Raw genomic sequence first — 22,380 nt, 5'->3', positions numbered from 1 at the left:
ATTAATAATAAAAAAATATGTAATCTATGCGAAATTTTAGCATTTACATTAAAATACAACCACCATAAATTCAATATAAACTTCAAAAGAAACTTACTCAAATAATTCAATCCAAATATTCAAGTTCAAAGTCTCTACTCAAAATATTCAAAGTTTACATTCAAAATCATTCAAAATAGAAACAAAAAGTCCAAGTTTAATAATAACTATTGGCCTATTACATAAAATTTCAAGTTCAATAATAATCATTCAAAAGTACCATGAGGCATGATGAATGACTTGAGTGAGTTTTCTTCTTCATCTTTGGCCTTTTCACTTCTCAATGCCTGGAAAATTACAAATACATTAAACCAAGAGGATCATTTATAAGTAATAATAATATTTGATCTTATGGTAGTAAAACTTACCATTAAAATCATCATTATGCTCCAAATCCAATTCCTTATTTCAAAACAACAGAGGATGATGGGCTCTCTACAAAACAAATCATGCAAAATTAAATATATTAATTACTTGAGCATAATACATGTTAGATATGTATAATAAACAAGTTAGATATGTACAATAAAAAATTCATTTAATTACCTGACTCAATATTTTCACAAGCCTCTAACTCTTCAAGTTGTGGATGGAGATCTAGTAACATTGAGCCGCTGCGAATCCAATTTTGTGTACATATCAAGGCCTCCACTGTTTTTGGAGTCAAAGAACTTCGAAAGGAAACAAGAATCCTCCCTCCAGTACTAAACGAAGATTCAGAAGTGACTATAGATATTGTAACTGCCAAAACACCTCGAACAATTTTTTGATAAAATGGGATATTTGTAACCATTCATTTTCCACCAGTACAATATCTCAAAATCATCTTTATCTTCTATAACCTTGTCAGACAAATAAGAAGTAAAATCATTCTCCACCTCCAATGAACTTTCTTCTTTTCTCAATCTCTTAAAAGTTATCCACGGATCATCTATTTTTTCGTCCACCCCATGATCATCTTCATTTATAGTGACAGTCTTTGATTGTTGAGAATCATTAGTACTATGACTACCTTGAGGCGAAGTGTTATGTGATTTGTAAAAGTCATATAGACGATATAAATATAATTTCACACTCTCAACCATATCCTTAACCACATCACTGTCATAAACATTGGAAAGACAATAATTCAAGTATTTTAACTTGTACCGAGGATCAATCACCATAGCCACAAACATCAATTTATTCATTTTTTCAAGCGAACCCCAATACTTATCAAACTTTGTCTTCATATTCATAGCCATCATACTTAGAATAGAATTGGTATTGTTGCTCCATTTGTTTAAAGAAAACTGAATTTTATTAATTTCCTTACAACCAACATTAGAAGTCACATATGAAGATCTACTTATCGTTGTGGTGGTTTCATAAAACCTTTTTAAAAACTTAATAAACACACCTATAGTCAACCTATCAGATGTACTTGGGGGCCCCAATCTTTTATTTCCACGGTCATCTTCCTCGAAGTAATCAACAATATCTGAGCCCTCTTTCTCCTCCTCTAAAGTTCTAAAAGCTCTTTCAAACTTAATTGCATGTTCAAGAATTAAATAAGTAGAATTCCACCTAGTTGCCACATCTAAACAAACAAGAGCCTTACACCAAATTTTTTCTTGTTTCACACAAGATTTAAAATTTTCTATTCTCCTCGGTGATGATCGAACATATCTCATAGCATTACGAACACTGGTAATAGGACCATGCATATCTTTCAGTCCATCATTCACAATAACATGAATAATGTGGGATCTGTTGGGAATGTCCTAGAACTCGCAGTTCATGTTAAACATTCTATTTTATCAATAATAATGACTTGTTGATTTTGCATCTTATTATGAAAATCCAATAAATGCATCCTTGCATGTAGTCTGAATGTTGTAACTTTATGTAGTGATATAAACAGGATCAAGTTGCAGTATATAGCTTAAATGGTCTAATAAGTATATGGATGAAATTGGGTATCTCATCTTAGTAACACTATTGGACGCGGCCCACTCTATAGTTGTTACAAGAAGTTGTAAGGTGTTACAAACGATGTGATCCAAAAATCGTTCATGTTGAGACATGTGAGTGGGGGCATCCTATGCAATGATTTTACATATAGACAGGACCACTGAAATAGTCCTTTTTCTTTATAACGACCGTTTACTGTTAAAACTGACTATTTTATTTATCATATAACATATGTTAACTCAATCTTAATCTTGAACTAGCTATGAATTCCTGTTTGTTCGAGATTATCCTTTGATCTGCAAACAGTGAGAGTAGTCCAATAACACTGCTCAATAAGCTTACCATTTTGGGGATAAGACGTGATGAATAACTGGGGACATAGCCTTGCAAGATGGAATTCACTCCTACCCTATTTAGAGTTAGCAGGTAAGTTGTTCTCTTAAGTACTAATTCCAAGTCTTAAACAATCGGGGCCCCACCTTCTCATGATAGAGAAAGGATTTGATTCATAGAGATTATGAATCAGAATTATTCATTAGAGGATCAGTAGGAACTTAAGGAACAAGATGTATTCACAGGGATAAAACGGTATTTTTGACCTAGCTATGATTACGAACAACCTGTGAAGGATCGACTTACTGATTATGGTTACTAAGTGGACATAATATATCTACAGTGAGAGGAGTTCAACTATGGGCTATAGTGGAGTGTCCCATTAGTTAACGAATGGGGGTTAGATCGAACTAATGAGTTTAATCGATAAATCTCGACTCGTTGGAGCCCATGATCTGTAGGTCCGTGTGGTCCCCCTACTAGCTCGTAAATGGATAAGCTTTAGAGTAGCTTGAGAAATTAATTTGAAACATTCAAATTAAACGGAACATGAGAATATATATTTAAATATGATTTAAATATATGAAGATGATTATTGTACAAAAATTAATTTAATATTAGATATTAAATTAATTTTTGAAAATCATTTTTCAATTTCATCAATCAAAATGGTTTTGAAATCATTTTGTGATTTTAAAAGAAAAATGAAAAATGGTTTTTGCATGCCATACAAAAATGGAAAATGTTGTATTTCCATTATCATCTTCATTATGCTCACACAAACCCCATCTTCTTCTCTCCATTAATACTCCAAGCATGAGCTGCAAGTCATGCAATTCACTTGTTTGCATGTTCATCTGCAATAAATAAAGAAGTTTGGAGTCATTTAAGAAGAACTAATGCATAAATTTTGAGAAAAAATCTCTGAGAGAAGAAAGAGTTCTTCTTTTTGGGCTGCTGTGTGTTCTTCACTATTCTATATCTATGCAAATTGTTCTTGAGTCCCACAACTCTGTCTAAAGCTTCAAGAGGATAGTGGGGAAGACCTTGAGGTGGTTCATGGTGATATTTTGTGAAGACTATTGATGTACAATCAAGTTCTTGGAGAGTTCTTCAAAGGTATGATCTTAAAACGCTCTTTTTAGAAAAGCATATTTTAGTTTCTACCAAAATTAGTGAATTTGAATGCTTATGGATCCTTGATACTTCTACTGCATATTATTTAACTCTTTCAATTGGTATCAAAGCATCTTTTAAGCATTCAATTCGGTTTAATTTTGGTGTGGTGGGTGTTTTTCATGAGATATATGAAATTGATGCACTGGTATGATTTTCTGAGTTTTGGCATCTTAATTCTCTTTAATTTCTCAATTAAATTTGTAATTGGCTCTTTTTTGAAGAACTTTTATGTGTTAGCAAGAGTCTGTAATTTATTTGGAGTCATTAGAGTTGAAATTAAGATGTAATTCAAGAAACAAATGAAGGAGGTCGAGCTGTTGTTCCAGTTTTTTCAGCTTCTGCTCAAATTTGTTGCTGAGGTTCAGTTGCTAAGCGATCGTTTAGTTCCAGATGTTACACGATGTGAAGAAAAGCTAGACAATCGTTTAGTAATGGGCATTGGTCGTTGTGATGTTGAACGCTAAGAGATCGTGTACCTGCAGGAGCTAAGCGATGCGTTTATTTGCTATATGATAGCACTACGCGATCGTTTAGCTCTGGCGTGGGAACTAAACGATACATTAAATTTGCTAAACGATTGCACTATACGATCGTTTAGCTATGACGCACGTTGAGCGATGCGATGAAGTGCTACGCGATAGCACTGAGCGATCGTTTAGATACGGAGCTAAGCGATCGTGTAGATAAATGCTAAGCAACGCGATGATGTTCTATACGATAGAGCTAAGCGATCATTTAGTTGTGATGGATACTAAGCGATGACATGAAAGCGCTGGGCGATGGAGTTAAACGATCATTAGTTCTATGTGATGGAGCTAAGCGATATCAAGGAGAAGGAACTAAGCGATCGTGTAGTCCTATATGATAGAGCTAAGCGATCGTTTAGCTTCGGCAAAACACTAAGTGATTGTGTACCTCCTCTCAACCTAAGGCGATGACACTAGACGATCACCTTCAGTGCTACACGATCGGCCTTAGCAACACTTTGAGGTTGGACCGAGAGCAGCTGATTCGATCGGTTTCTCAAGGTTCAATCTGGTTCAGCCTCAAAGGGTTTTAGCTGGTCCGGTTCAAACTCATCTAGCTCGGTTCAACATGCTTGGGTTCGATTTGGAGCAGTTCGAGCGATTCAAAGACAGCTTTGAAGCCGTTTGTAATAGTTAGGCATTTGTTTGCTTGCTTATGCCCAAACGAAAACTATAACAGTTAGTATTTAATTGTTTATGCATGAGATGTATGTAATAATTAAATAATTCATGTATATGCATACAATATGCCATGTAGATTTAAAACCCCACAATAGAAAGCATGTTACATGCATTGAAAGTATGTTATAATTTTTATAATATATAGTATGCATGTTAGGATTGTGTTTAATATAATGGTTATATTAGATACCTTTGTTGAATGTTGTGGATGTTAAGCATGTCTAAATTTTATAAGTTGTTATAAAATTGGTTAGACGTTTAAAATCTATAACAAAGAACAGTTGCATGCTCACTTAGGTTAACAACTAATTTTAAACATTAAAATAGATTGTTATCTTATAAAATACGGTTACAAACTCATATCGGTTCATAAACCTGTCTAAGGCTGGGGGTACTTAAGTTGACGGTTTACGGAACATCTCCTACCTGGGGATTATAACCAAACTATTGAGAGTTGTTAACTAATTTTATGAGCTTGCGTGAGCGATGTGAGGTAATAAAATGGTTTATCACCTAGAAATTGTAGGTTAAATCAAATTATAAAAGTTATATTTGGATAAACCACTTAAACTTAGGTTGTATGAAATTAGCCATCATGCCTAAGTAAATTACCCAAACATTTAGAACACTTCAGTGGGAGATTAACAATATATTTGATATATAGTTATTAGCTCTCACGTCCTCAAGAGTTCATACCGTGAGATCCATGCTCGGCCTCATATCGATTTTATCTCGACTACTCCATACAGAAAGTGTTTGCATGGGTCAATAACAAGGTGAATGAGGAAGGTGGTTCATAGTAAGTGGGTGAAGGAAATGTGAACATTGTCCTACGGTCTCCTCCATTAGTTTGAACTGTGAGATTCCTATGTTTTTCCTGCTGTCGTTTTTATGCAGCACTAGCTAGTTGTTAACCGCGACGATCCCTACGGAGGGTTGTAACATAGGATTCGGAACAACCCAGGCTTCAGTAAAATTAGTAGGGTCTTATAGTTTCGTCTTGGCTATTGTCTTCTATCTCAGAGGCATATTCATACCGTCTTATAAGATCTGAAAATGGCGGGTCATGCTTACAAAAATTACTAATTGTTAGTAAAGATCTTGACCAAAAACGATAACCAAAAGAACTATTGGAATATGAGTTATTCTAGATAATAATATTTGGTCAAGAACTATCTTGCTTTTGTGAAGGAATTCTTGACTGCCCCACGGTAGTACTTGTTCTAAATCACTTAAGTATCGTTGCAAATAAATAAAGATTTATTGGGTACTTTATTAGCTAAAATGGATTTAGATGCATATTTAAAAGAGTTTGTTTAAAATGTTTCAGCAATGTCGAACTCAATCATACAATTGCTTGCTTCTGAAAAATTTAATGGAGAGGGTTATTCGATTAGAAGTCAAATATCAATACAATATTAGTAGTAGACATTTGAGGTTTGTGTTGACGGAGGAGTTTCCTCCAGTTCCCAGTTCAAAGGCTACCTAAAATGTTTGGGATGTCTATGATAGGTGGGTGAGGACGAACGAGAAAGCCCGGGCCCATTTCTTGGCGAGTATATTTGATGTACTCAACAAGAAACATGAGGTCATACCCACAGTTCGTGAGATTATGGCATCATTACAGGAGATGTTCGGGCAACTGTCATTGTCTGTTAGACATGAAGTCATCAAATATGTGTATGTGACACGTATGAAATATGGGACCAACTTAAGAGAACAGTTCTCGACATGATGGTCCATTTTAACATTGTAGAGGCTCATGGGGCTATGATAGACGAGACAAGTCAAGTGAGCATGATACTGGAATCTCTTCCTAAGAGCTATCTGTCGTTCAGGACAAATGCTGTCGTGAACAAAATCACTTATAACTTAACAACGCTGTTGAATGAATTGCAACTTATCAATCTATGATGAAACTGAAGGAAAAAGAAATAAATATTATTTCAAAATCGAAAAAGTTTTACAAGGAGTCCACGTCTGGTACGAAAACTGTTGGTGATAAGAAAGCTGGTCCTTCTTCTTCTAAGGATAAAACCGTACAAATGAAGAAGAAAGGAAAAGGAAAAAAGAAAACCACTGCGAAAAAAAAACAAAAACAGAACTCCCAAGGGAAAATGTTTCCATTGTGGAGAGGTTGGGCATTGGAAATGAAATTGCCCAAAATATCTTGCTAAAAAGAAAGTAGAAAAGACTAAACAAGGTAAATACGATTTATTAGTTGTTGAAACATGTATAGTGGAAAATTCTCACTTAACCTGGATATTGGATTCAGGCGCCACTAATCATGTTTGTACTTTTCTACAAGAAACTAGTTCTTGGAGAAGACTTTCTGAATATGAGATGACTTTCAAGGTGGGAATAGGTGAAGTCATTTCAGCTGAAGCAGTGGGAGATGTGAAGTTGTTTTTTTGGATATTCATTTATCTTGCTCAAGAATGTGTTCTTTGTATCTAAGATGAAAAGAAATCTGATCTCCATTTCCCGTCTTTTAGAGAATATGTACAATGTATCTTTTGAATGAAATGAAGTGTTTGTTTATTCAAGAGGTGTTCATATTTGTTTTGCTAGACTTGAAAATAACTTATACATATTACAACCAATTGAAGCAAAAGCCATTTTAAATATAGAGATGTTTAAAACGGCTGAACTCATAATAAAAAGCGGAAAATTTCTCCTAACACCTATCTTTGGCACCTCAGGCTTGGTCACATTAATCTCAATAGGATTGAGAGATTGGTAAAACACGGTCATCTAAATTAGTTAGAAGACAGTTCCCTACCTCCATGTGAATCTTGTCTTTAGGGAAAAATGACGAAAAGATCTTTTTTTGACAAAGGTCTTCGTGCCAAAGAACCTCTTGAACTTATACATTCAGATGTTTGTGGTCTGATGAATGTTAAAGCTCGAGGAGGATATCAGTACTTCATCAGTTTTATTGAAGATTACTCTCGATATGGCTATATTTACTTAATCAGTCACAAGTCTGAAACTCTTGAAAAGTTCAAAGAATTTAAGGTTGAGACTGAAAATCAGTTAAGTAAAAGAATTAAAACACTTCGATCTGATCAAGGTGGTGAGTATATGGATTTGAAATTCTAGAACTATCTAGTAGATCATGGAATTCAATCCCAACTCACAGCACCTGGAACACCACAACAAAACAATGTTGCAGAAAGGAGAAATCGAATCTTGTTGGACATGGTTTGGTCTATGATGAGTTATGCTTAATTACCTAAATCCTTTTGAGGGTATGCAGTATAGATTGCAGTTTATATTATGAACATTGTTTTGTCCAAAAATGTTTCAGAAACACCATATGAATTGTGGAAAGGGCGCAAAGAAAGTTTACGTCATTTCCGTATCTAGGGTTGTCCAACACACGTGTTGGTACAGAATCCTAAGAAATTGGAAACACGTTCGAAATTATGCCTATTTGTAGGATATCCCATTGAAACAAAAGGAGGATACTTTTATGATCCCCAAGAAGATAAAGTGGTTGTATTGACAAATGCAACATTCTTGAAAGAGGATCGTATTAAAAATCATTTACCTCGCAGTAAACTAATATTGTAAGAACTTTTTAAAGATACTACAGAAAGATCAACAAGAGTTGTTGATCAAGCTGGTCTATCAACAATAGTTGTTGTCCCGTCACGTCCATCCCAAGAGTTAGGAATGCCTGGTCGTAGTGGGAGGATTATTCAACAACCTGAATGTTACATGGGTTTGGCAGAAACTCAAAACATCATAAAAGATGATGGTTTAGAGGATTCATTAACCTTTAAGAAAGCAATGGAAGATGTCGACAGGGAACAATGGATAAAAGCCATGGACGATGAAATGGAGTCTATGTACTTCAACTCAGTTTGGGAACTTGTAGATCAACCACACGGTGTTACACCTATAGGTTGTAAGTGGATCTACAAGTGAAAATGAGACGAAACTGGCAAGGTACAGACCTATAAAGCCAGACTCGTGGCAAAGGGTTTTACCCAAAGAGAAGAAGTTGATTATGAAGAATTTTTTTCCTTTTGTTGCCATGATCAAATCAATAAGAATAATTCTTGCCATTGCCACATACTATGACAATTGTTGGGTTTTATGTCCTAAAACTCGTGGTTTTGTAAACATTAGAACTTATTCTGAGAATTCAATAAATTTATTGTTGAATATATTTTTTTTTTTAGAAATCCAATAAACCTAAGTCCCTTAACTATTATATGAGTACTTGAACTTTAGTGGAGACATACAAATAGATTAGGTTCGAGTAAATAGTCAAAATGATCTATAGTATATGAATAAGGTTGGGTACCTTATTCTACTAACACTATTGAATGCAGCCTACTCTGTAGTTGTTACAAGGAGTTGTAAAGTGCTACATACGAAGTGATCCTAATTCGTGCATGTTAAGACATGAGGAGTGGTGGTGTCCTGTGCAAATGAGTTTTGTGCAAGATCGGACCACGAAACATGTCACTCTTACTTTATAACGTTGTTTACTATTTAAGACTAACTATTTCAGAGTGATGACCTAGGTAACTTAATCTTAATCCTGAGCTAACTATGAACTCCTGTTTGTTTGGGATTATCTTTTGATCTGCAAACGGTGAGAGTAGACCAATTGCCTCTGCTCAATAAGCTTACCATTTTGGGGATAAGACTGGATGAATAGCTGGGAACATAGGGTGCAAGAGGGAATTCACTCCTACCCGATTAGGGTTAGTAGAAAGGTTGTTCCCTTCAAGTGTTGATTCTGGGTCTTGAACAAGAGGCCTCACCCTCTCATTGGCCTGAGAGGGATTCGATTTGTTGATTGGATCATAAATAAATTGTTCATTGGGGAATCAATGGAACTTAAGGAATAAGAGGTAATTTCGGGGGTAAAATAGAGATTCGACCCAGACGTTATTACGAGCAACCTGTGAAGGGTTAACTTACTAATCATGGTTATATCGAGTGAACATAATATATCTACAACAAAAGGAGTTCAGGTGTAGGCTTTAGTGGAATCACCCATTAATTAACAAATAGGGGTTAGATCGGTCTAATGAGTTTAGCCGACTAATGTCGGATCATTGGAGCCTATGATCTGTAGGTCCGCGAGGTCCCCTACTAGCTCGTAAATGGATAAGCTCTAGAATAGCATGATAAGTTAATTTGAAGTGTTCAAATTAGAATTAAATGAATTTGGAGAAATAATATTTAAATATGATTTAAATATTTGAAGATGGAATTTTGTTAAAAATTAATTTAATATTGTATATTAAATTAATTAGAATTATTTAAATTGTTTAAATAATTATTTATTAATTTTATTAAAGAAAATTAATTTATGAAATTAATTTTGTAAAATTAATAATATTTTTAGTTTTATTAAATAAAATTGATTTTTGACATCAATTTTGATAAAATAGAAAAAAAAAAGAAAAGAAAAAATACAAAGTTGGAAAAATTGATTTTCCATTTACTCCATGAACTAGCTCACCAACAACCCACTTTAACTCTTCATTAACTCCAAGCATGAAGTGATGCAGCAAGCTTCTTTGCATGAATGTCTACAATATATAAAAGATTTTGGAGTGTTTTGGCTAAAGGCAACCGAATGAAATTCTGAAAAAAAAAAAAAAAAGTTGAGAGAAGAAGGGTGTTCTTCTCCATGGTTGCTGCTGTGAGCTTCTCCAAATTCCCTTAATTCCAGCTCATTTTGAGTCTCACTACTCAATCGTGAGCTCCAAGAGGATAGTAGGGAAGATCTTGGGGTGGTATACAACAAGATTCTGTGGAGATTTGCAGCTGAATCAAAGTTTAGAGGAAGTTCTTCAAAGATATGTCATGAAACCCATTTTTTCTGTTGAAGCATGTTTTCTTTTCTGCAAAAATTAATGAATTAAAGTGCTTATGGATCTTGGTTTCTTCCGCTGTACATTGGTACCTTCCAACAACAATGAGATATGGCAAATGGATGTCAAGCAGGAACTGATCCGTAGCACGATGGCAGGACAGCCTACCCAGACTCAGGCTCAGGAGGAACTAGTGCCACCCGAGCCGTTACGTCAAAACCGTCCGCAGGACAAGGACACACAGAGCCTGTCTCTTGAGGCCAAACATTTAAGGGATTTCTAGAAGTATGACCCTCGCCCCTTTGATGGATCGTTAGGAGACCCCACCAAGGCAGAACTGTGGTTGTCTTCCATTGAGACAATTTTCCATTTTATGAGGTGCCCGGAAGAGCACAAACTACAATGCGCAGTCTTCATGCTGACTGGTAACGCGACAATCTGGTGGCGTTCGGCAAAAAAGATGATCGATATTGGAGGTGACCTTGTAACCTGGGAACAGTTTAAGGAATGTTTTTATGAGAAGTACTTTTTGGCCAACACTCGATACAATAAGCAGGCAGAATTCTTGAACCTGAAGCAGGGCGTTATGTCAGTGGAGAGTACGAGCAAGAATTTGATAAGCTGTCTCACTTTGCTCCTGAGCTAGTGGCCATCGAGGCAGCGAGGACCGAGAGATTCATTTAGGGCCTGAGGAGTGGGTTGCGAGGGATGGTGCATGCCTTGGATCTTAAGACTTATGCCGCGGCACTGCGAGCCGCTGTAAGGATTGATGCTGACTCCCAGGGGGGAGAGGAATATAGAAGGTCACTCGAGATTGGGACCTCCGCAGGGCAGAAAAGGAAGACTGAGCACAGGACTCTTGAACATCAACAGAGGGGTCAGAACATAGTGCATGCTCCACGTCAGTGGGGACAACAGAGTACCCAGGCTGGGAATGGCAAGGAGGATAGACCGATATGCACCACTTACGGTAAGCAACACTGGGGACGTTGTTTAGTCGGCTTTGGGAATTGTTTCCATTGTGGCCAGAAGGGACATATGGCAGACAAATGTCCAAGGAAGAATGCTCCTGAGCATAGGAGCCAGCCCGTAGGATCGTTCCAGGGAGGCCGAACCGCCAGCAACAACAGAGAAAGGTATTTTCTACCACTCGGCGTGAGGCCGAGAAGTCAGGCACCATGGTGACAGGTACACTTCCCATTTTGGGACACCATGCTTTTGTTTTATTTGACTCTGGTTCTTCGCACTCGTTTATATCTGCTATGTTTGTGAGACACGCCATGTTAGACTCAGAACCGTTTCCATTTGCATTGTCTATTTCCACTCCCTCGGGAGAGATCATGTTAGCTTCAGAAAAGATAAAGGCATGTCAGGTAGAGGTAGCCAACCACACATTAGATGTAACCCTGATAATATTAGATATGCGCGATTTTGATGTTATATTAGGCATGGATTGGTTAGCTGTTAACCATGCCAGCATAGATTACTCTCGTAAGGAGGTTATCTTTAAGCCTTCTACAGGAGCCTGTTTTAAGTTTAAAGGGGTTGGAATCGTAGTCCTACCCAAGATGATATCCACATTGAAGGCCAGTAGGCTATAAAACCAAGGAACCTGGGGCTTTATGGCCAGTATGGTAGATACCAGAGAGAACGAAGTTACCTTGACTTCAGAGCCAATAGTGGGGGATTTTCCAGATGTGTTTCCAGAAGACCTTCCCGGATTTCCCCCGCAGTGGGAGATAAATTTTGCCATTGATTTGGTGCCAGGCACAACCCCCATTTCGAGGGCCCCGTACAGGATGGCCCCGGCAGAGTTGAAGGAACTGAAGGTCCAATTGCAAGAGTTGTTGGACAAGGGTTTCATTCACCCTAACGTGCCGCCATAGGGTGCATTCGTTTTGTTTGTGAAAAAAAAAGGATGGATCGTTACGTCTGTGCATCGACTACAAAGAGCTGAACAAGGTGACCGTCAAGAACAAATATCCCCTTCCCAGGATTGATGATTTGTTTGATCAGTTATAGGGAGCCACGGTATTCTCTAAGATTGACCTCCGGTCAGGGTACCACCAGCTGAGGATAAAGGACAGTGACATACCCAAGACAGCCTTCCGTTCGAGGTATGGACATTATGAGTTCATAGTGATGTCATTCGGCCTAACGAATGCACCAGCAGTTTATGGATCTGATGAATAGGGTGTTCAGGGAATTCCTCGACACCTTCGTGATTGTTTTTATTGATGATATTTTGATTTATTCCAAGACAGAGGCCGAGCATGGGGAGCATTTGCGGAGAGTTTTAGAGACATTGAGGGCCAATAAGCTATATGCTAAGTTTTCTAAATGTGAATTTCTCTCGTATAGCCGCCCCATTAACTCAACTGACCTGGAAGGGGGCAGCATTTATTTGGAATGAGACTTGTGAAAGCAGTTTCCAGGACCTCAAGCAGAGGCTGGTTTCAGCCCCAATTCTCAAAGTACCGGACGGATCAAATGGTTTCGTCATTTTCAGTGATGCATCCAAGAAGGGGTTGGGATGCTTATTGATGCAGTAGGGTAGAGTAGTTGCTTACGCTTCACGTCAGCTGAAGAAGCACGAATAGAATTATCCCATGCATGACTTAGAATTAGCAGCTGTGGTTTTTGCTCTCAAGATCTGGAGACATTACTTGTATGGGGAAAAGATACAGATCTTCACTGACCACAAGAGTTTGAAGTACTTTTTCACTCAGAAGGAGCTAAACATGAGGCAAAGGAGGTGGTTGGAACTAGTAAAGGATTATGACGGTGAAATTTTGTACCACCCGAGGAAAGAAAACGTAGTGGCAGATGCTTTAAGCAGAAAGGTGGCGCATTCCATAGCTCTCATCACCGGACAGACTCACCTATGCAGAGAACTGGAGAAGGCAGAGATTGCAGTAGTCGTGGGGGAGGTTGCGGCACAGTTAGCACAGTTGTTGGTGCAACCAAGCCTAAGGCAGAAGATTATTGATGCGCAGCGAGACGACCCTTATTTGGAGGAGAGAGTTCGTAGAGTGGAGTCAGGCCAGGATAGCGAATTCTTTATGTCAGCAGAAGGTGGCCTTCTTTATCAGGGGCGTCTGTACGTGCAGGCGGTTAGTGACATTAAGGAGGAGCTGTTGTTAGAGGCTCATAGTTCTCTATTCTCGATCCACCCCGGCAGCACCAAGATGTACCAGGATCGTGGAATGATATGAAAAGAGAGGTTGCAGAGTTCGTCAGTAAGTGTTTAGTGTGCCAGCACGTGAAAGCCCTGAGGCAGAGGCTAGCAGGCTTGTTACAACCATTAAATGTACCAGAATGGAAGTGGGAGCATGTGTCTATGGACTTCATCGTGGGGTTGCCTCGGACAGTTAAAGGTTTCACTGTGATATGGGTCGTTGTAGACAGACTTACAAAGCTAGCACATTTCATACCTGGAAACTCCACCTTTTCAGTGAATAAGTGGGCACAAATATACATGAAGGAAGTGGTAAGATTGCATGGAGTACCCGTGTCCATTGTGTCGGACAGAGACCCTCGTTTTACGTCTAACTTCTGGAAGAGTCTCCAAGCGGCATTGGGGACCCGATTAAACTTCAGTACAACATTTCACCCTCAGACTGATGGGCAGACAGAGAGATTGAATCAGATATTGGAAGACATGTTGCGTGCCTGTGCCATAGAGTTTTCCGGAAGCTGGGATGCTCATTTGCACTTAATGAAGTTTGCGTACAATAATAGTTACCAGTCCACTATTGGGATGTCACCTTTTGAGGCCCTATATGGGAAGAGTTGCAGGTCCCCTATGTGTTGGGATGAGGTAGGAGAGAGGAGATTGTTAGGACCTGAATTGGTACAGACCACAAATGAAGCCATACAGAAGATCAGAACTCGTATGCAGACAGCCCAGAGCAGATAGAAGAGCTATGCCGATGTAAGACGTAAGAACCTAGAATTTGAGACTGGGGTGAAAGTGTTCTTAAAGGTGGCACCCATGAAGGGTATTCTGAGGTTAGGCAGGAAAGGAAAGTTGAGTTCGAGATTCATTGGACCTTTCGAGGTCCTGGAACAAGTTAGCCCTGTAGCTTACGGTTTGGCCTTGCCCCCAACATTGTCTTTAGTTCATAATGTCTTCCATGTTTCGATGCTAAGGAAGTACGTGGCAGACCCATCTCATGTAGTTGACTACGAGCCCTTGTAGTTGAATGATAGCTTGAGCTACGAGGAGAGGCCCATAGAGATTCTTGCCAGAGAAGTAAAGACATTGCACCGTCGAGAAATTGCTTTTGTGAAAGTTCTGTGGCAGAACCACCAGCTCAGGGAAGCCATCTAGGAGTGAGAGGATGAGATGAAGGCCCAGTACCCGGAGCTATTTCAAGGATGAACTTTCGAGGAAGAAAGTTCTTTGAGAGGGGAAGAATGTAAGACCCCACACCTTTTTATTTATTTATTATTAATGTAAAACTTTTCCCCTTTTCAGTATTTGTCCTTAGTTGAAGGGCATGTTTGGAATTCTGAATTTAAAGTATGAATGCGAGAATTTAAGTGTTGCCATGGAATTTATTCACAAACTTTTCAATTTTCAAATGCAATTTAAAAAGTTATGGTAGGAATTAATTATTTTTTTTTTTTGGAAAAAGGAAAGGGATTAAATAGTATAAAGTATGTTAAGGAAAGGATTTAATTAAAAATATACTATTTTCCTTTATTATTAGTTTTTTTTAAAATAAAAAGGGCCCTCCCAATCTCCTTCACGCGACTCTCCCTCACTCCCCGACCTCCATTGCTCCGCCGCCGCCTCAGTCATCCAACTTCGTCAACCCCACAGACCACGTCGTGTGACTCCCCCGTACCCTCCTCTGTCCGTCCGTTCGGAGTCGCACCGATCTCGCCCAACCGAAGAGGATCCATCCGTTCGAGTCGCTGCTGCCTGCTTCGAGCTCGAACTATGGGAGCCGCCATTCGCAGTCGTTTGCCACTCCTCCGTCCAGCCCTACGCGTCGCTGGTCCGCCACCATAGATCTGTCCAACGGGCTGCTCGAGTTTCTGTATCGGGGCCGCCATTCAACTCTAGATTCCACCGTCGACTCTTGGTTTTGAACAGATCTTGGATTTAGGTAAGGTCAATGTTATGAGATGGATTTCTTGAAGGATTTTTTACACCCATTGATTATTGGATTTAATAATCATTTAATTCATGTTTTGAAGGTTTTAAATTGTTGTTCGTTGGAATTAGACCTTGTTAGAAGGAGATTTTGGAGTGGTTGTTGATCAAGTTTCGTTGGGTAAGTTCATTGGTGATCCCAAAAAGAAAAAAGAAAATTTAATTTGTATGTATGGATCTTGGTTCCAAGAATTTAAAATTTGTGTTATGTTTTGTATTAGGAGACTTAGTTTAGGGGTTTGTGGTTGGAGATCATTAGCTTGGATTACAAATCAGAATTTGATTTCGAGGTAAGTAATCTTATCATTGGAACTGCCCACGGGCCATGCAGGATAAGTGTATGTTATGGTAAATGTTAGCATGTTGATTGACAGTATGACTTAAATCAAAGTATGTTCTGGCACAAATTCTGATTTATTTACATGCACACCTGAGTGCTTGATCCTTAGTATGTGATAGTATGTGTTTTCATATGTCGAGGTCTAATCTGCTGGTGTTGAGGCATACTTGTATGTTGTGACTTTATGATATAAGTTATACATGGACGATGTATAATATGTTGTTAAGAATTATGGGTATGTGATACAGCCATGGTATTAAGGATTTTTATGTATGCTTTAGAACCGTACCATGTTGAATTTTAGCACGTTAGGACTGTGTGAATATCCTTATTGATTAGTTAGATGCTCACCAGTTTTGTGTTTCCTTCGGGATTCACCAGTTTTTGTTTCCTTCGGGATTCACCAGTTTGTGTTTCCTTCGGGATTCACCAGTTTTTGTTTCCTTCGGGATTCACTAGTTTTGTGTTTCCTTCGGGATTCACCAGTTTTGTGTTTCCTTCGGGATTCACAAGTTTTGTGGGCATACTTAATTACAATAGGGTAGGACTCAATCTCTTATATGTTACATGTATTTATGTGCCATATGTGGGTATCTAGAGGATATAGATGCCTAGCCTGACCCCAGTGGTGGGGTTACTTACTAAGTATTTCATACTCATTCTTTCTTATGTTGATGTTTCAGGTAAGGGTAGAGATGCACCAGCGATGGCGCAACGGAATTCGTGATCGAGCCACTGGGATTAGTTTTTACGCTTCCGCATCATGAGATTTAGAGTTCCTTTCATGTTTCCCTTAATGTTTAGTTTTGATGTTTGAAACTTATTATTAAGAATTGTTTTTCATATGCACTTATTAACCTTTATGATTTATGGGTACCCTACTATTGTTTTTAACAATGACATTTATTAAATGTCTTTTGAACTTCTCTTGTTTTTAATTAGCATTTATTTCAAATAACTGAGCGTCGTTTTAAATTCTTTGCATGCATATATTTTAGTAATGGCCTTACCTAGGTCTTAGGGGGTCGGGTCGTTACAGTGATAGCATTGAGCGATCGTTTAGATGGGGAGCTAAGCGATCGTGTAGACAAATGCTAAGCGACGCGATAATGTTCTATACAATGGAGCTAAGCGATCGTTTAGCTACGATGGATACTAACCGATGACATGAAAGCGTTGGGCGATGGTGTTAAACGATCATTTAGTTCTATACGATGGAGCTAAGCGATATCAAAGTGAGGAACTAAGCGATCGTGTAGTCCTATACAATAGAGCTAAGCGATCATTTAGCTTCGGCAAAACATTAAGCGATCGTGTACCTCCTCTCAACTTAAGGTGATGACACTAGACGATCACCTTCAGCACTACACGATCGACCTTAGCAGCACTTTGAGGTTGGACCGAGAGAAGCCGGTTCGACCGATTTTCTCAAGGTGTCTAAAACCCTCCGTCTCATAAAATTTAAACGAAAACTCATTCAGAATTATCATCTTAGTGCGTGCTAGTCTACACGCGTGTTGGCTAAACAATGTCGTCACAAAATTACTAGCATTGACTCCTTTTCCATCATTTGAAGGTACAAGAGTTAGGGTGGTTTGTCATTTTTCTTCTTCTTTATATGGATATTTTTTACATGGATTTATTAAGTGCTTCCATAAAGTACTAGTTCCACAAGTATTACTATCACATGCGTAATCTTTACCACAATAATTACATTTGCACCTAGCTCCATCATTAGCACTCGCTTCCATTTTTGTGAAATGATCCCACACAGACGAAGTTGGTTTATTAGGTCTCTTTTGATTGAACTTGGGAGATATGGGTGATATATTTTTAGGAGTTTAGCTAACATTAGGAGGGGGAGGAGGGGGAGAATGAGGCATTTCATTATTACCGATTCCACTTGCATTACCACTACTATTGTGACGTTGTCCATCAATAAAATAAATTAAACTAGTAAACAACTAACTACACCTACCTTTACAATTACAAAAAAAAAAAAAAAAAAAAAAAAAAAAACACTAGTTTCTCAATTAACCCAGAACAACTCATGCATAAAGATAAATCATCAATTACACATAAACAGTATATGTACACAATAAAAATTAAATTATTTTACGCACGATGAAGTTTGAAAATGGTGATTCGATCGTGTCTGATTTCGTGTTCGTTGTGACGACTTTGAAGAATCTAACTGTTCTTAAGACACTGTGAGGTTGAATAAAAATTAATTTATTAATCAATCTATTGTGGATAACACAATAAAACCTCTAATAATCTATTTTGAATGGAATAGTGAGTTGTGTACAACACAATAAAACCTCTAATAATTTAGAATTCAAAACTCTCAACATTTTGTGGACAACACAAAAATAAGTTTAACATTGCCAAAAGATTTCCAAATCATGTCACAATACAATAATCTGTACTCCAAATTAAGTGATATTGTAAAGTTACTTTTTTATTTCAAAAGTGCCTAAAAGAGAAGAAGTAAATGAAAAGCAAAAACTCCATACCAAGGGGAGGCCGGAAATTGGAAATTTTTTAAGTGTAGGGAGGGTTCAGCTTTAGATGACGAGGGTTTAGGGGCCGAGTGGGCTAGATCGACGAGGGTTTTGCAGTGGAGGGACGAGCACAATAGGACAGATAGGACGATGTTGGGTTTAGCGACGAAGGGACGGGACGGCGTTGAGGGGAGGGTTCGTTCGAAGTTCGGAGTCTCGGACGAGCGGCGCTGAGGGGAGGGTTCGTTCGAAGAGGACAGACAAGCGAGCGGCACTAAGGACTGAGGAGAGCTTATTTCTTTGTTTTTTTTAATATATATATGCGGATGCGCGAGGCCAAAATCGGCGAGAGTTTCATTTTTCTTTGATTCTTTTAATAATATATATATATATATATATATCAGGTGACCCAACCCTAATAATTTTTAACCTGAGACCTGACCCGGAATTTAAATTTTTAATAAATTCTAACCCAACCCAACCCAATCCAAAATAAAATCTAATCCAACCGAACCTTTACAAGTTGGGTTGGGTAGTCCGGGTTGGTCGGATTATCGGGTTTTTTGAACACCCTTAGTGAAAACCAAAGGCATGGGCTCTTTTTATAGGCTTGGAACCCATCCTTATTATTCAATTTAACATATGTGGGACAAATTGCACTTCTAATATTTTGCCAAAACTCAACACGATGAAGGTGATGAATCAGGACTTGCATTGGTAGAAGAGAAGGCAAGTACCACAGAAGGACCATCTCCACCAAAGTTTTCATCAACTCCCCCTCCAACAACGGGAGTTAATTCAGTTGGTCACAACCTAGCATGAACTAGTCATACCTCTAAGAGGCATCATTGTTTTTGGTCAACTGCCTGTCATACCAAAAAGATAAGGGGAAGGTGAAAGAGGTGGGGAAGAAGCGACGTGCAAGAGAAGGACCAAGCGGCACGAAAGTCCAAAAAAAGAACCGCAAATGTAAATTCGTGCTCATATCTAGGGATTCTGAAAGGATAGGTTCTTCTTTTTCTTATGTTTAGGGTGGAGGAGGGTTTGGGGTTTTAGTTTTTTTTTTTTTTTTTTTTTTTTTTTTTTTTTTTTGTGAATGTGGAACCTTGACCCCATTATTTTCTTTAACTTAAAATCATGTTACATATGTTTATTTTTTTTTTTTTGTATGAAATTAAATTCCTACAAATCATTTATTTCTATTTTTTCTATCCATATTTTGTTTGCTTCACGAGATTGCCTTTAGAAAATACAACAAAGTGACTAAAGATATAAGGAACTGATAATAACACATGCATGCAACGAACATGTGACTCAGAATGATTCGTGTCAACTTTATCGATATTGACTGATATACCAATAGGTCGGTAAGCATATGGAAATTTGGAATTTGTAAAATTTATAAAACATTTACCGATCACGGTTAACTGTTATCGACTCTATAATCAAAATCGGTACATTGATAGGCATACGAGTGAATATGTTTTTAAATATTTACCTATTGGTGCATCCGTAAAATTGTATGTTATGATATCTGAGGGTAAAAGAAGGAAATTCGTCATAAAATATTTTAATAAAATAAGTGGATCCCACTACATGTTCAAACTCAATCGGATTGAGCACCTTCCGAAGGTTAATCGGTTTATAAGATTTAATTACAGATAGTATGATGGACCTCACATCTAATTGTGATTACAGACGAACATGTAAACAACATCAAAAGCAATCAAATGGACCTCACTAAACAATTAGTGATTGAATAATACCTATTCACCCAACGTAAATGTGGTCTTAATTCAATACAACAAACATATAGTTACAAGGATTTGAACCTTCGACATAAAAAGAATAAGTATATGTCAATTATCATAAACTAAGCTAATGTTGCCTACACCAACACATAAATATCAACCAAAATGCAAATTGTAATTTTGTCGTTAGTTTTTTGTTTAATCCAATTCTCACCTAATCTTTGGTTAAACTTATGTGAAATTTATATATAACAAAAGTATATTTACAAAAATTGCAATCCTTTTTTCAATTCAAGATAAGGTACTATAAAACATACTAATTAAAAAGAGAAATTGTGTACGTTTAGGTTTTCACCTTACAAAATTAACATGTTTAGGTTTTCATCTTACAAAATTAGCACGTTTTTTGAAAACTCGTAAAAATAGTTTTTCTCGGTCCATCTCGGACGAGATCAACCACCAAGATTTAATTAAAAAAATCAAATTTGTCTAATTTATAGATTGTTTTGGGCTTACACATGACATTTGCTAACTTTTTTTTTATATAATCTTCCCAAATCTTATATATTTTCAATTTTCTCCAAATTTGCTAAATATTATATCAAATTATTACATAATTTTTCAAATCTTTAGCATAATTTATGTTTTCACAATTATATGAATTTTCAAAATTCCAAATGGGTTTTTCAATTATCAAAATAGATTTTTCAAATTGATTTAACATTTTTAAATTTTGGGAAAGATCAATTTTTTCAGAAAATTGGGTAAGATTTGGGACATATATAGAATCTTGGTGTTAATCCTACCTGAAATTCCATCGAGAAAGCTCAAATATATGAATTTCGGTGTTAATTATGCTCGAAATTTCCTCGAGAAAGTTCAAATATATAGAATCTCGATGTTATTTTGCTCGGGATTAGCACCGAGATGCACATAATCTCGATGTATAATCTAATGAGATATACCAAGAAAGCCCCAAACAATTGATAAGTTAGAAAAAGTTGATTTTTAACTAAAATCTTGTGGTCGATCTCACCCGAGATAGATCGAGAAAACTATTTTTACGAGTTTTAAAAAAAGATGCTAGTTTTGTAAAGTAAAAACTTGAACATGTTATTTCTGACAATTTTTCAATTAGAAATATGAGTGTTCAAAAAATTAAATGACTCGAAAAAATCGATCAACTCAACTCATCCCGTGCGGTTTGGGTTGGATTATTAATCCATTTGGGTTAGATTGATTTCAGATAAATGAAAATTTTATAAATTTGATTAATTCATGGGTTCACCTAAAATAACCCAAACCAACCTGGACCAACTTAAACTTATTATTAACTTTAGAATTTATATTTTTTTATATATAATACATTTATATATTTATTTTAGTTTTATTTAATTTTATTTTTTTTCCTCCAAAAACTCTAAAAACAATTTTTTAGTACTTTAAAAAAAAATTTTATTATATAAATTAAAATTGAGTTGTCAATAAAAATAATTAAATTAAAATTTTATGTATTAATATTCTACTTGTTTTCAGAATAAAATTTTAAATAATGGTCTGTTAATTTGAATCAACTCAATCTAAATGTTTCTTAAAATTCATTTTTGAATTAGATCTGTTTGGACGGAAGAAATTTACGATGCAAACAAATAAGTTTGATCTACAAAGTTCCTCCATCCAATTCAATTCAATCCAGTCCATGATCACGTTAAAAGTTTAATCGGATGAAATGAGAAGTTCAAGCCATGGCAAGTTCACACAAAAAAAAATAATAATAAAACAAGGCAGATCCTGTTCGCTAGCCCCCCGAAAATTAAAAGCTGATCTTATTCTTTACTCGGTTCGTTTTGAAACAGGGGAACTAAACAAACTATCATCTCGAACCGCCATCAAATGCTTGCAAGATAAATTACCAAACAAGTTCATCGTCATCCACCCTCCAAACCCAGATTTATTTTTCTTCAACTTACAATTCTTTTCATCGTCTTCGTTCGTGCATTCTCTGTACGCCGCAAGAAAAGGATCTTCAACGCCCCCATCTTTCTGCAGCTTCTTGTTGCCCTTTC

At 37.0% G+C, this 22,380-nt stretch overlaps 2 protein-coding genes across 2 annotated transcripts; one reads left to right on the top strand and one right to left on the bottom strand.

Annotated features, from left to right (window-relative positions):
• Nucleotides 1-312: 312 nt before the first annotated feature.
• LOC150034166 (zinc finger BED domain-containing protein RICESLEEPER 2-like) lies at nt 313-1,745 on the bottom strand. The gene is made up of 3 exons (XM_090317255.1): nt 850-1,745; nt 586-743; nt 313-326 (listed from the first exon to the last, which is right to left on the bottom strand). Exons 1-3 carry the CDS (start codon nt 1,743-1,745, stop codon nt 313-315), a joined length of 1,068 nt encoding a protein of 355 aa, XP_090173381.1.
• An 11,419-nt stretch (nt 1,746-13,164) lies between these two features.
• LOC150034165 (uncharacterized) lies at nt 13,165-13,770 on the top strand. Its single transcript, XM_090317254.1, has one exon. The coding sequence runs from the start codon at nt 13,165-13,167 to the stop codon at nt 13,768-13,770; it is 606 nt and encodes a 201-aa protein (XP_090173380.1).
• Nucleotides 13,771-22,380: the final 8,610 nt, after the last annotated feature.

The sequence above is a fragment of the Benincasa hispida genome, chromosome 9, assembly GCF_027475165.1.
Source record: "Benincasa hispida cultivar pf3 chromosome 9, pf3_genome.v1.1, whole genome shotgun sequence".
Classification (NCBI taxonomy): Eukaryota; Viridiplantae; Streptophyta; class Magnoliopsida; order Cucurbitales; family Cucurbitaceae; genus Benincasa; species Benincasa hispida.
Note: the sequence above shows the minus strand (reverse complement) of the source record. Positions and strands in the feature narration are given on the sequence as shown.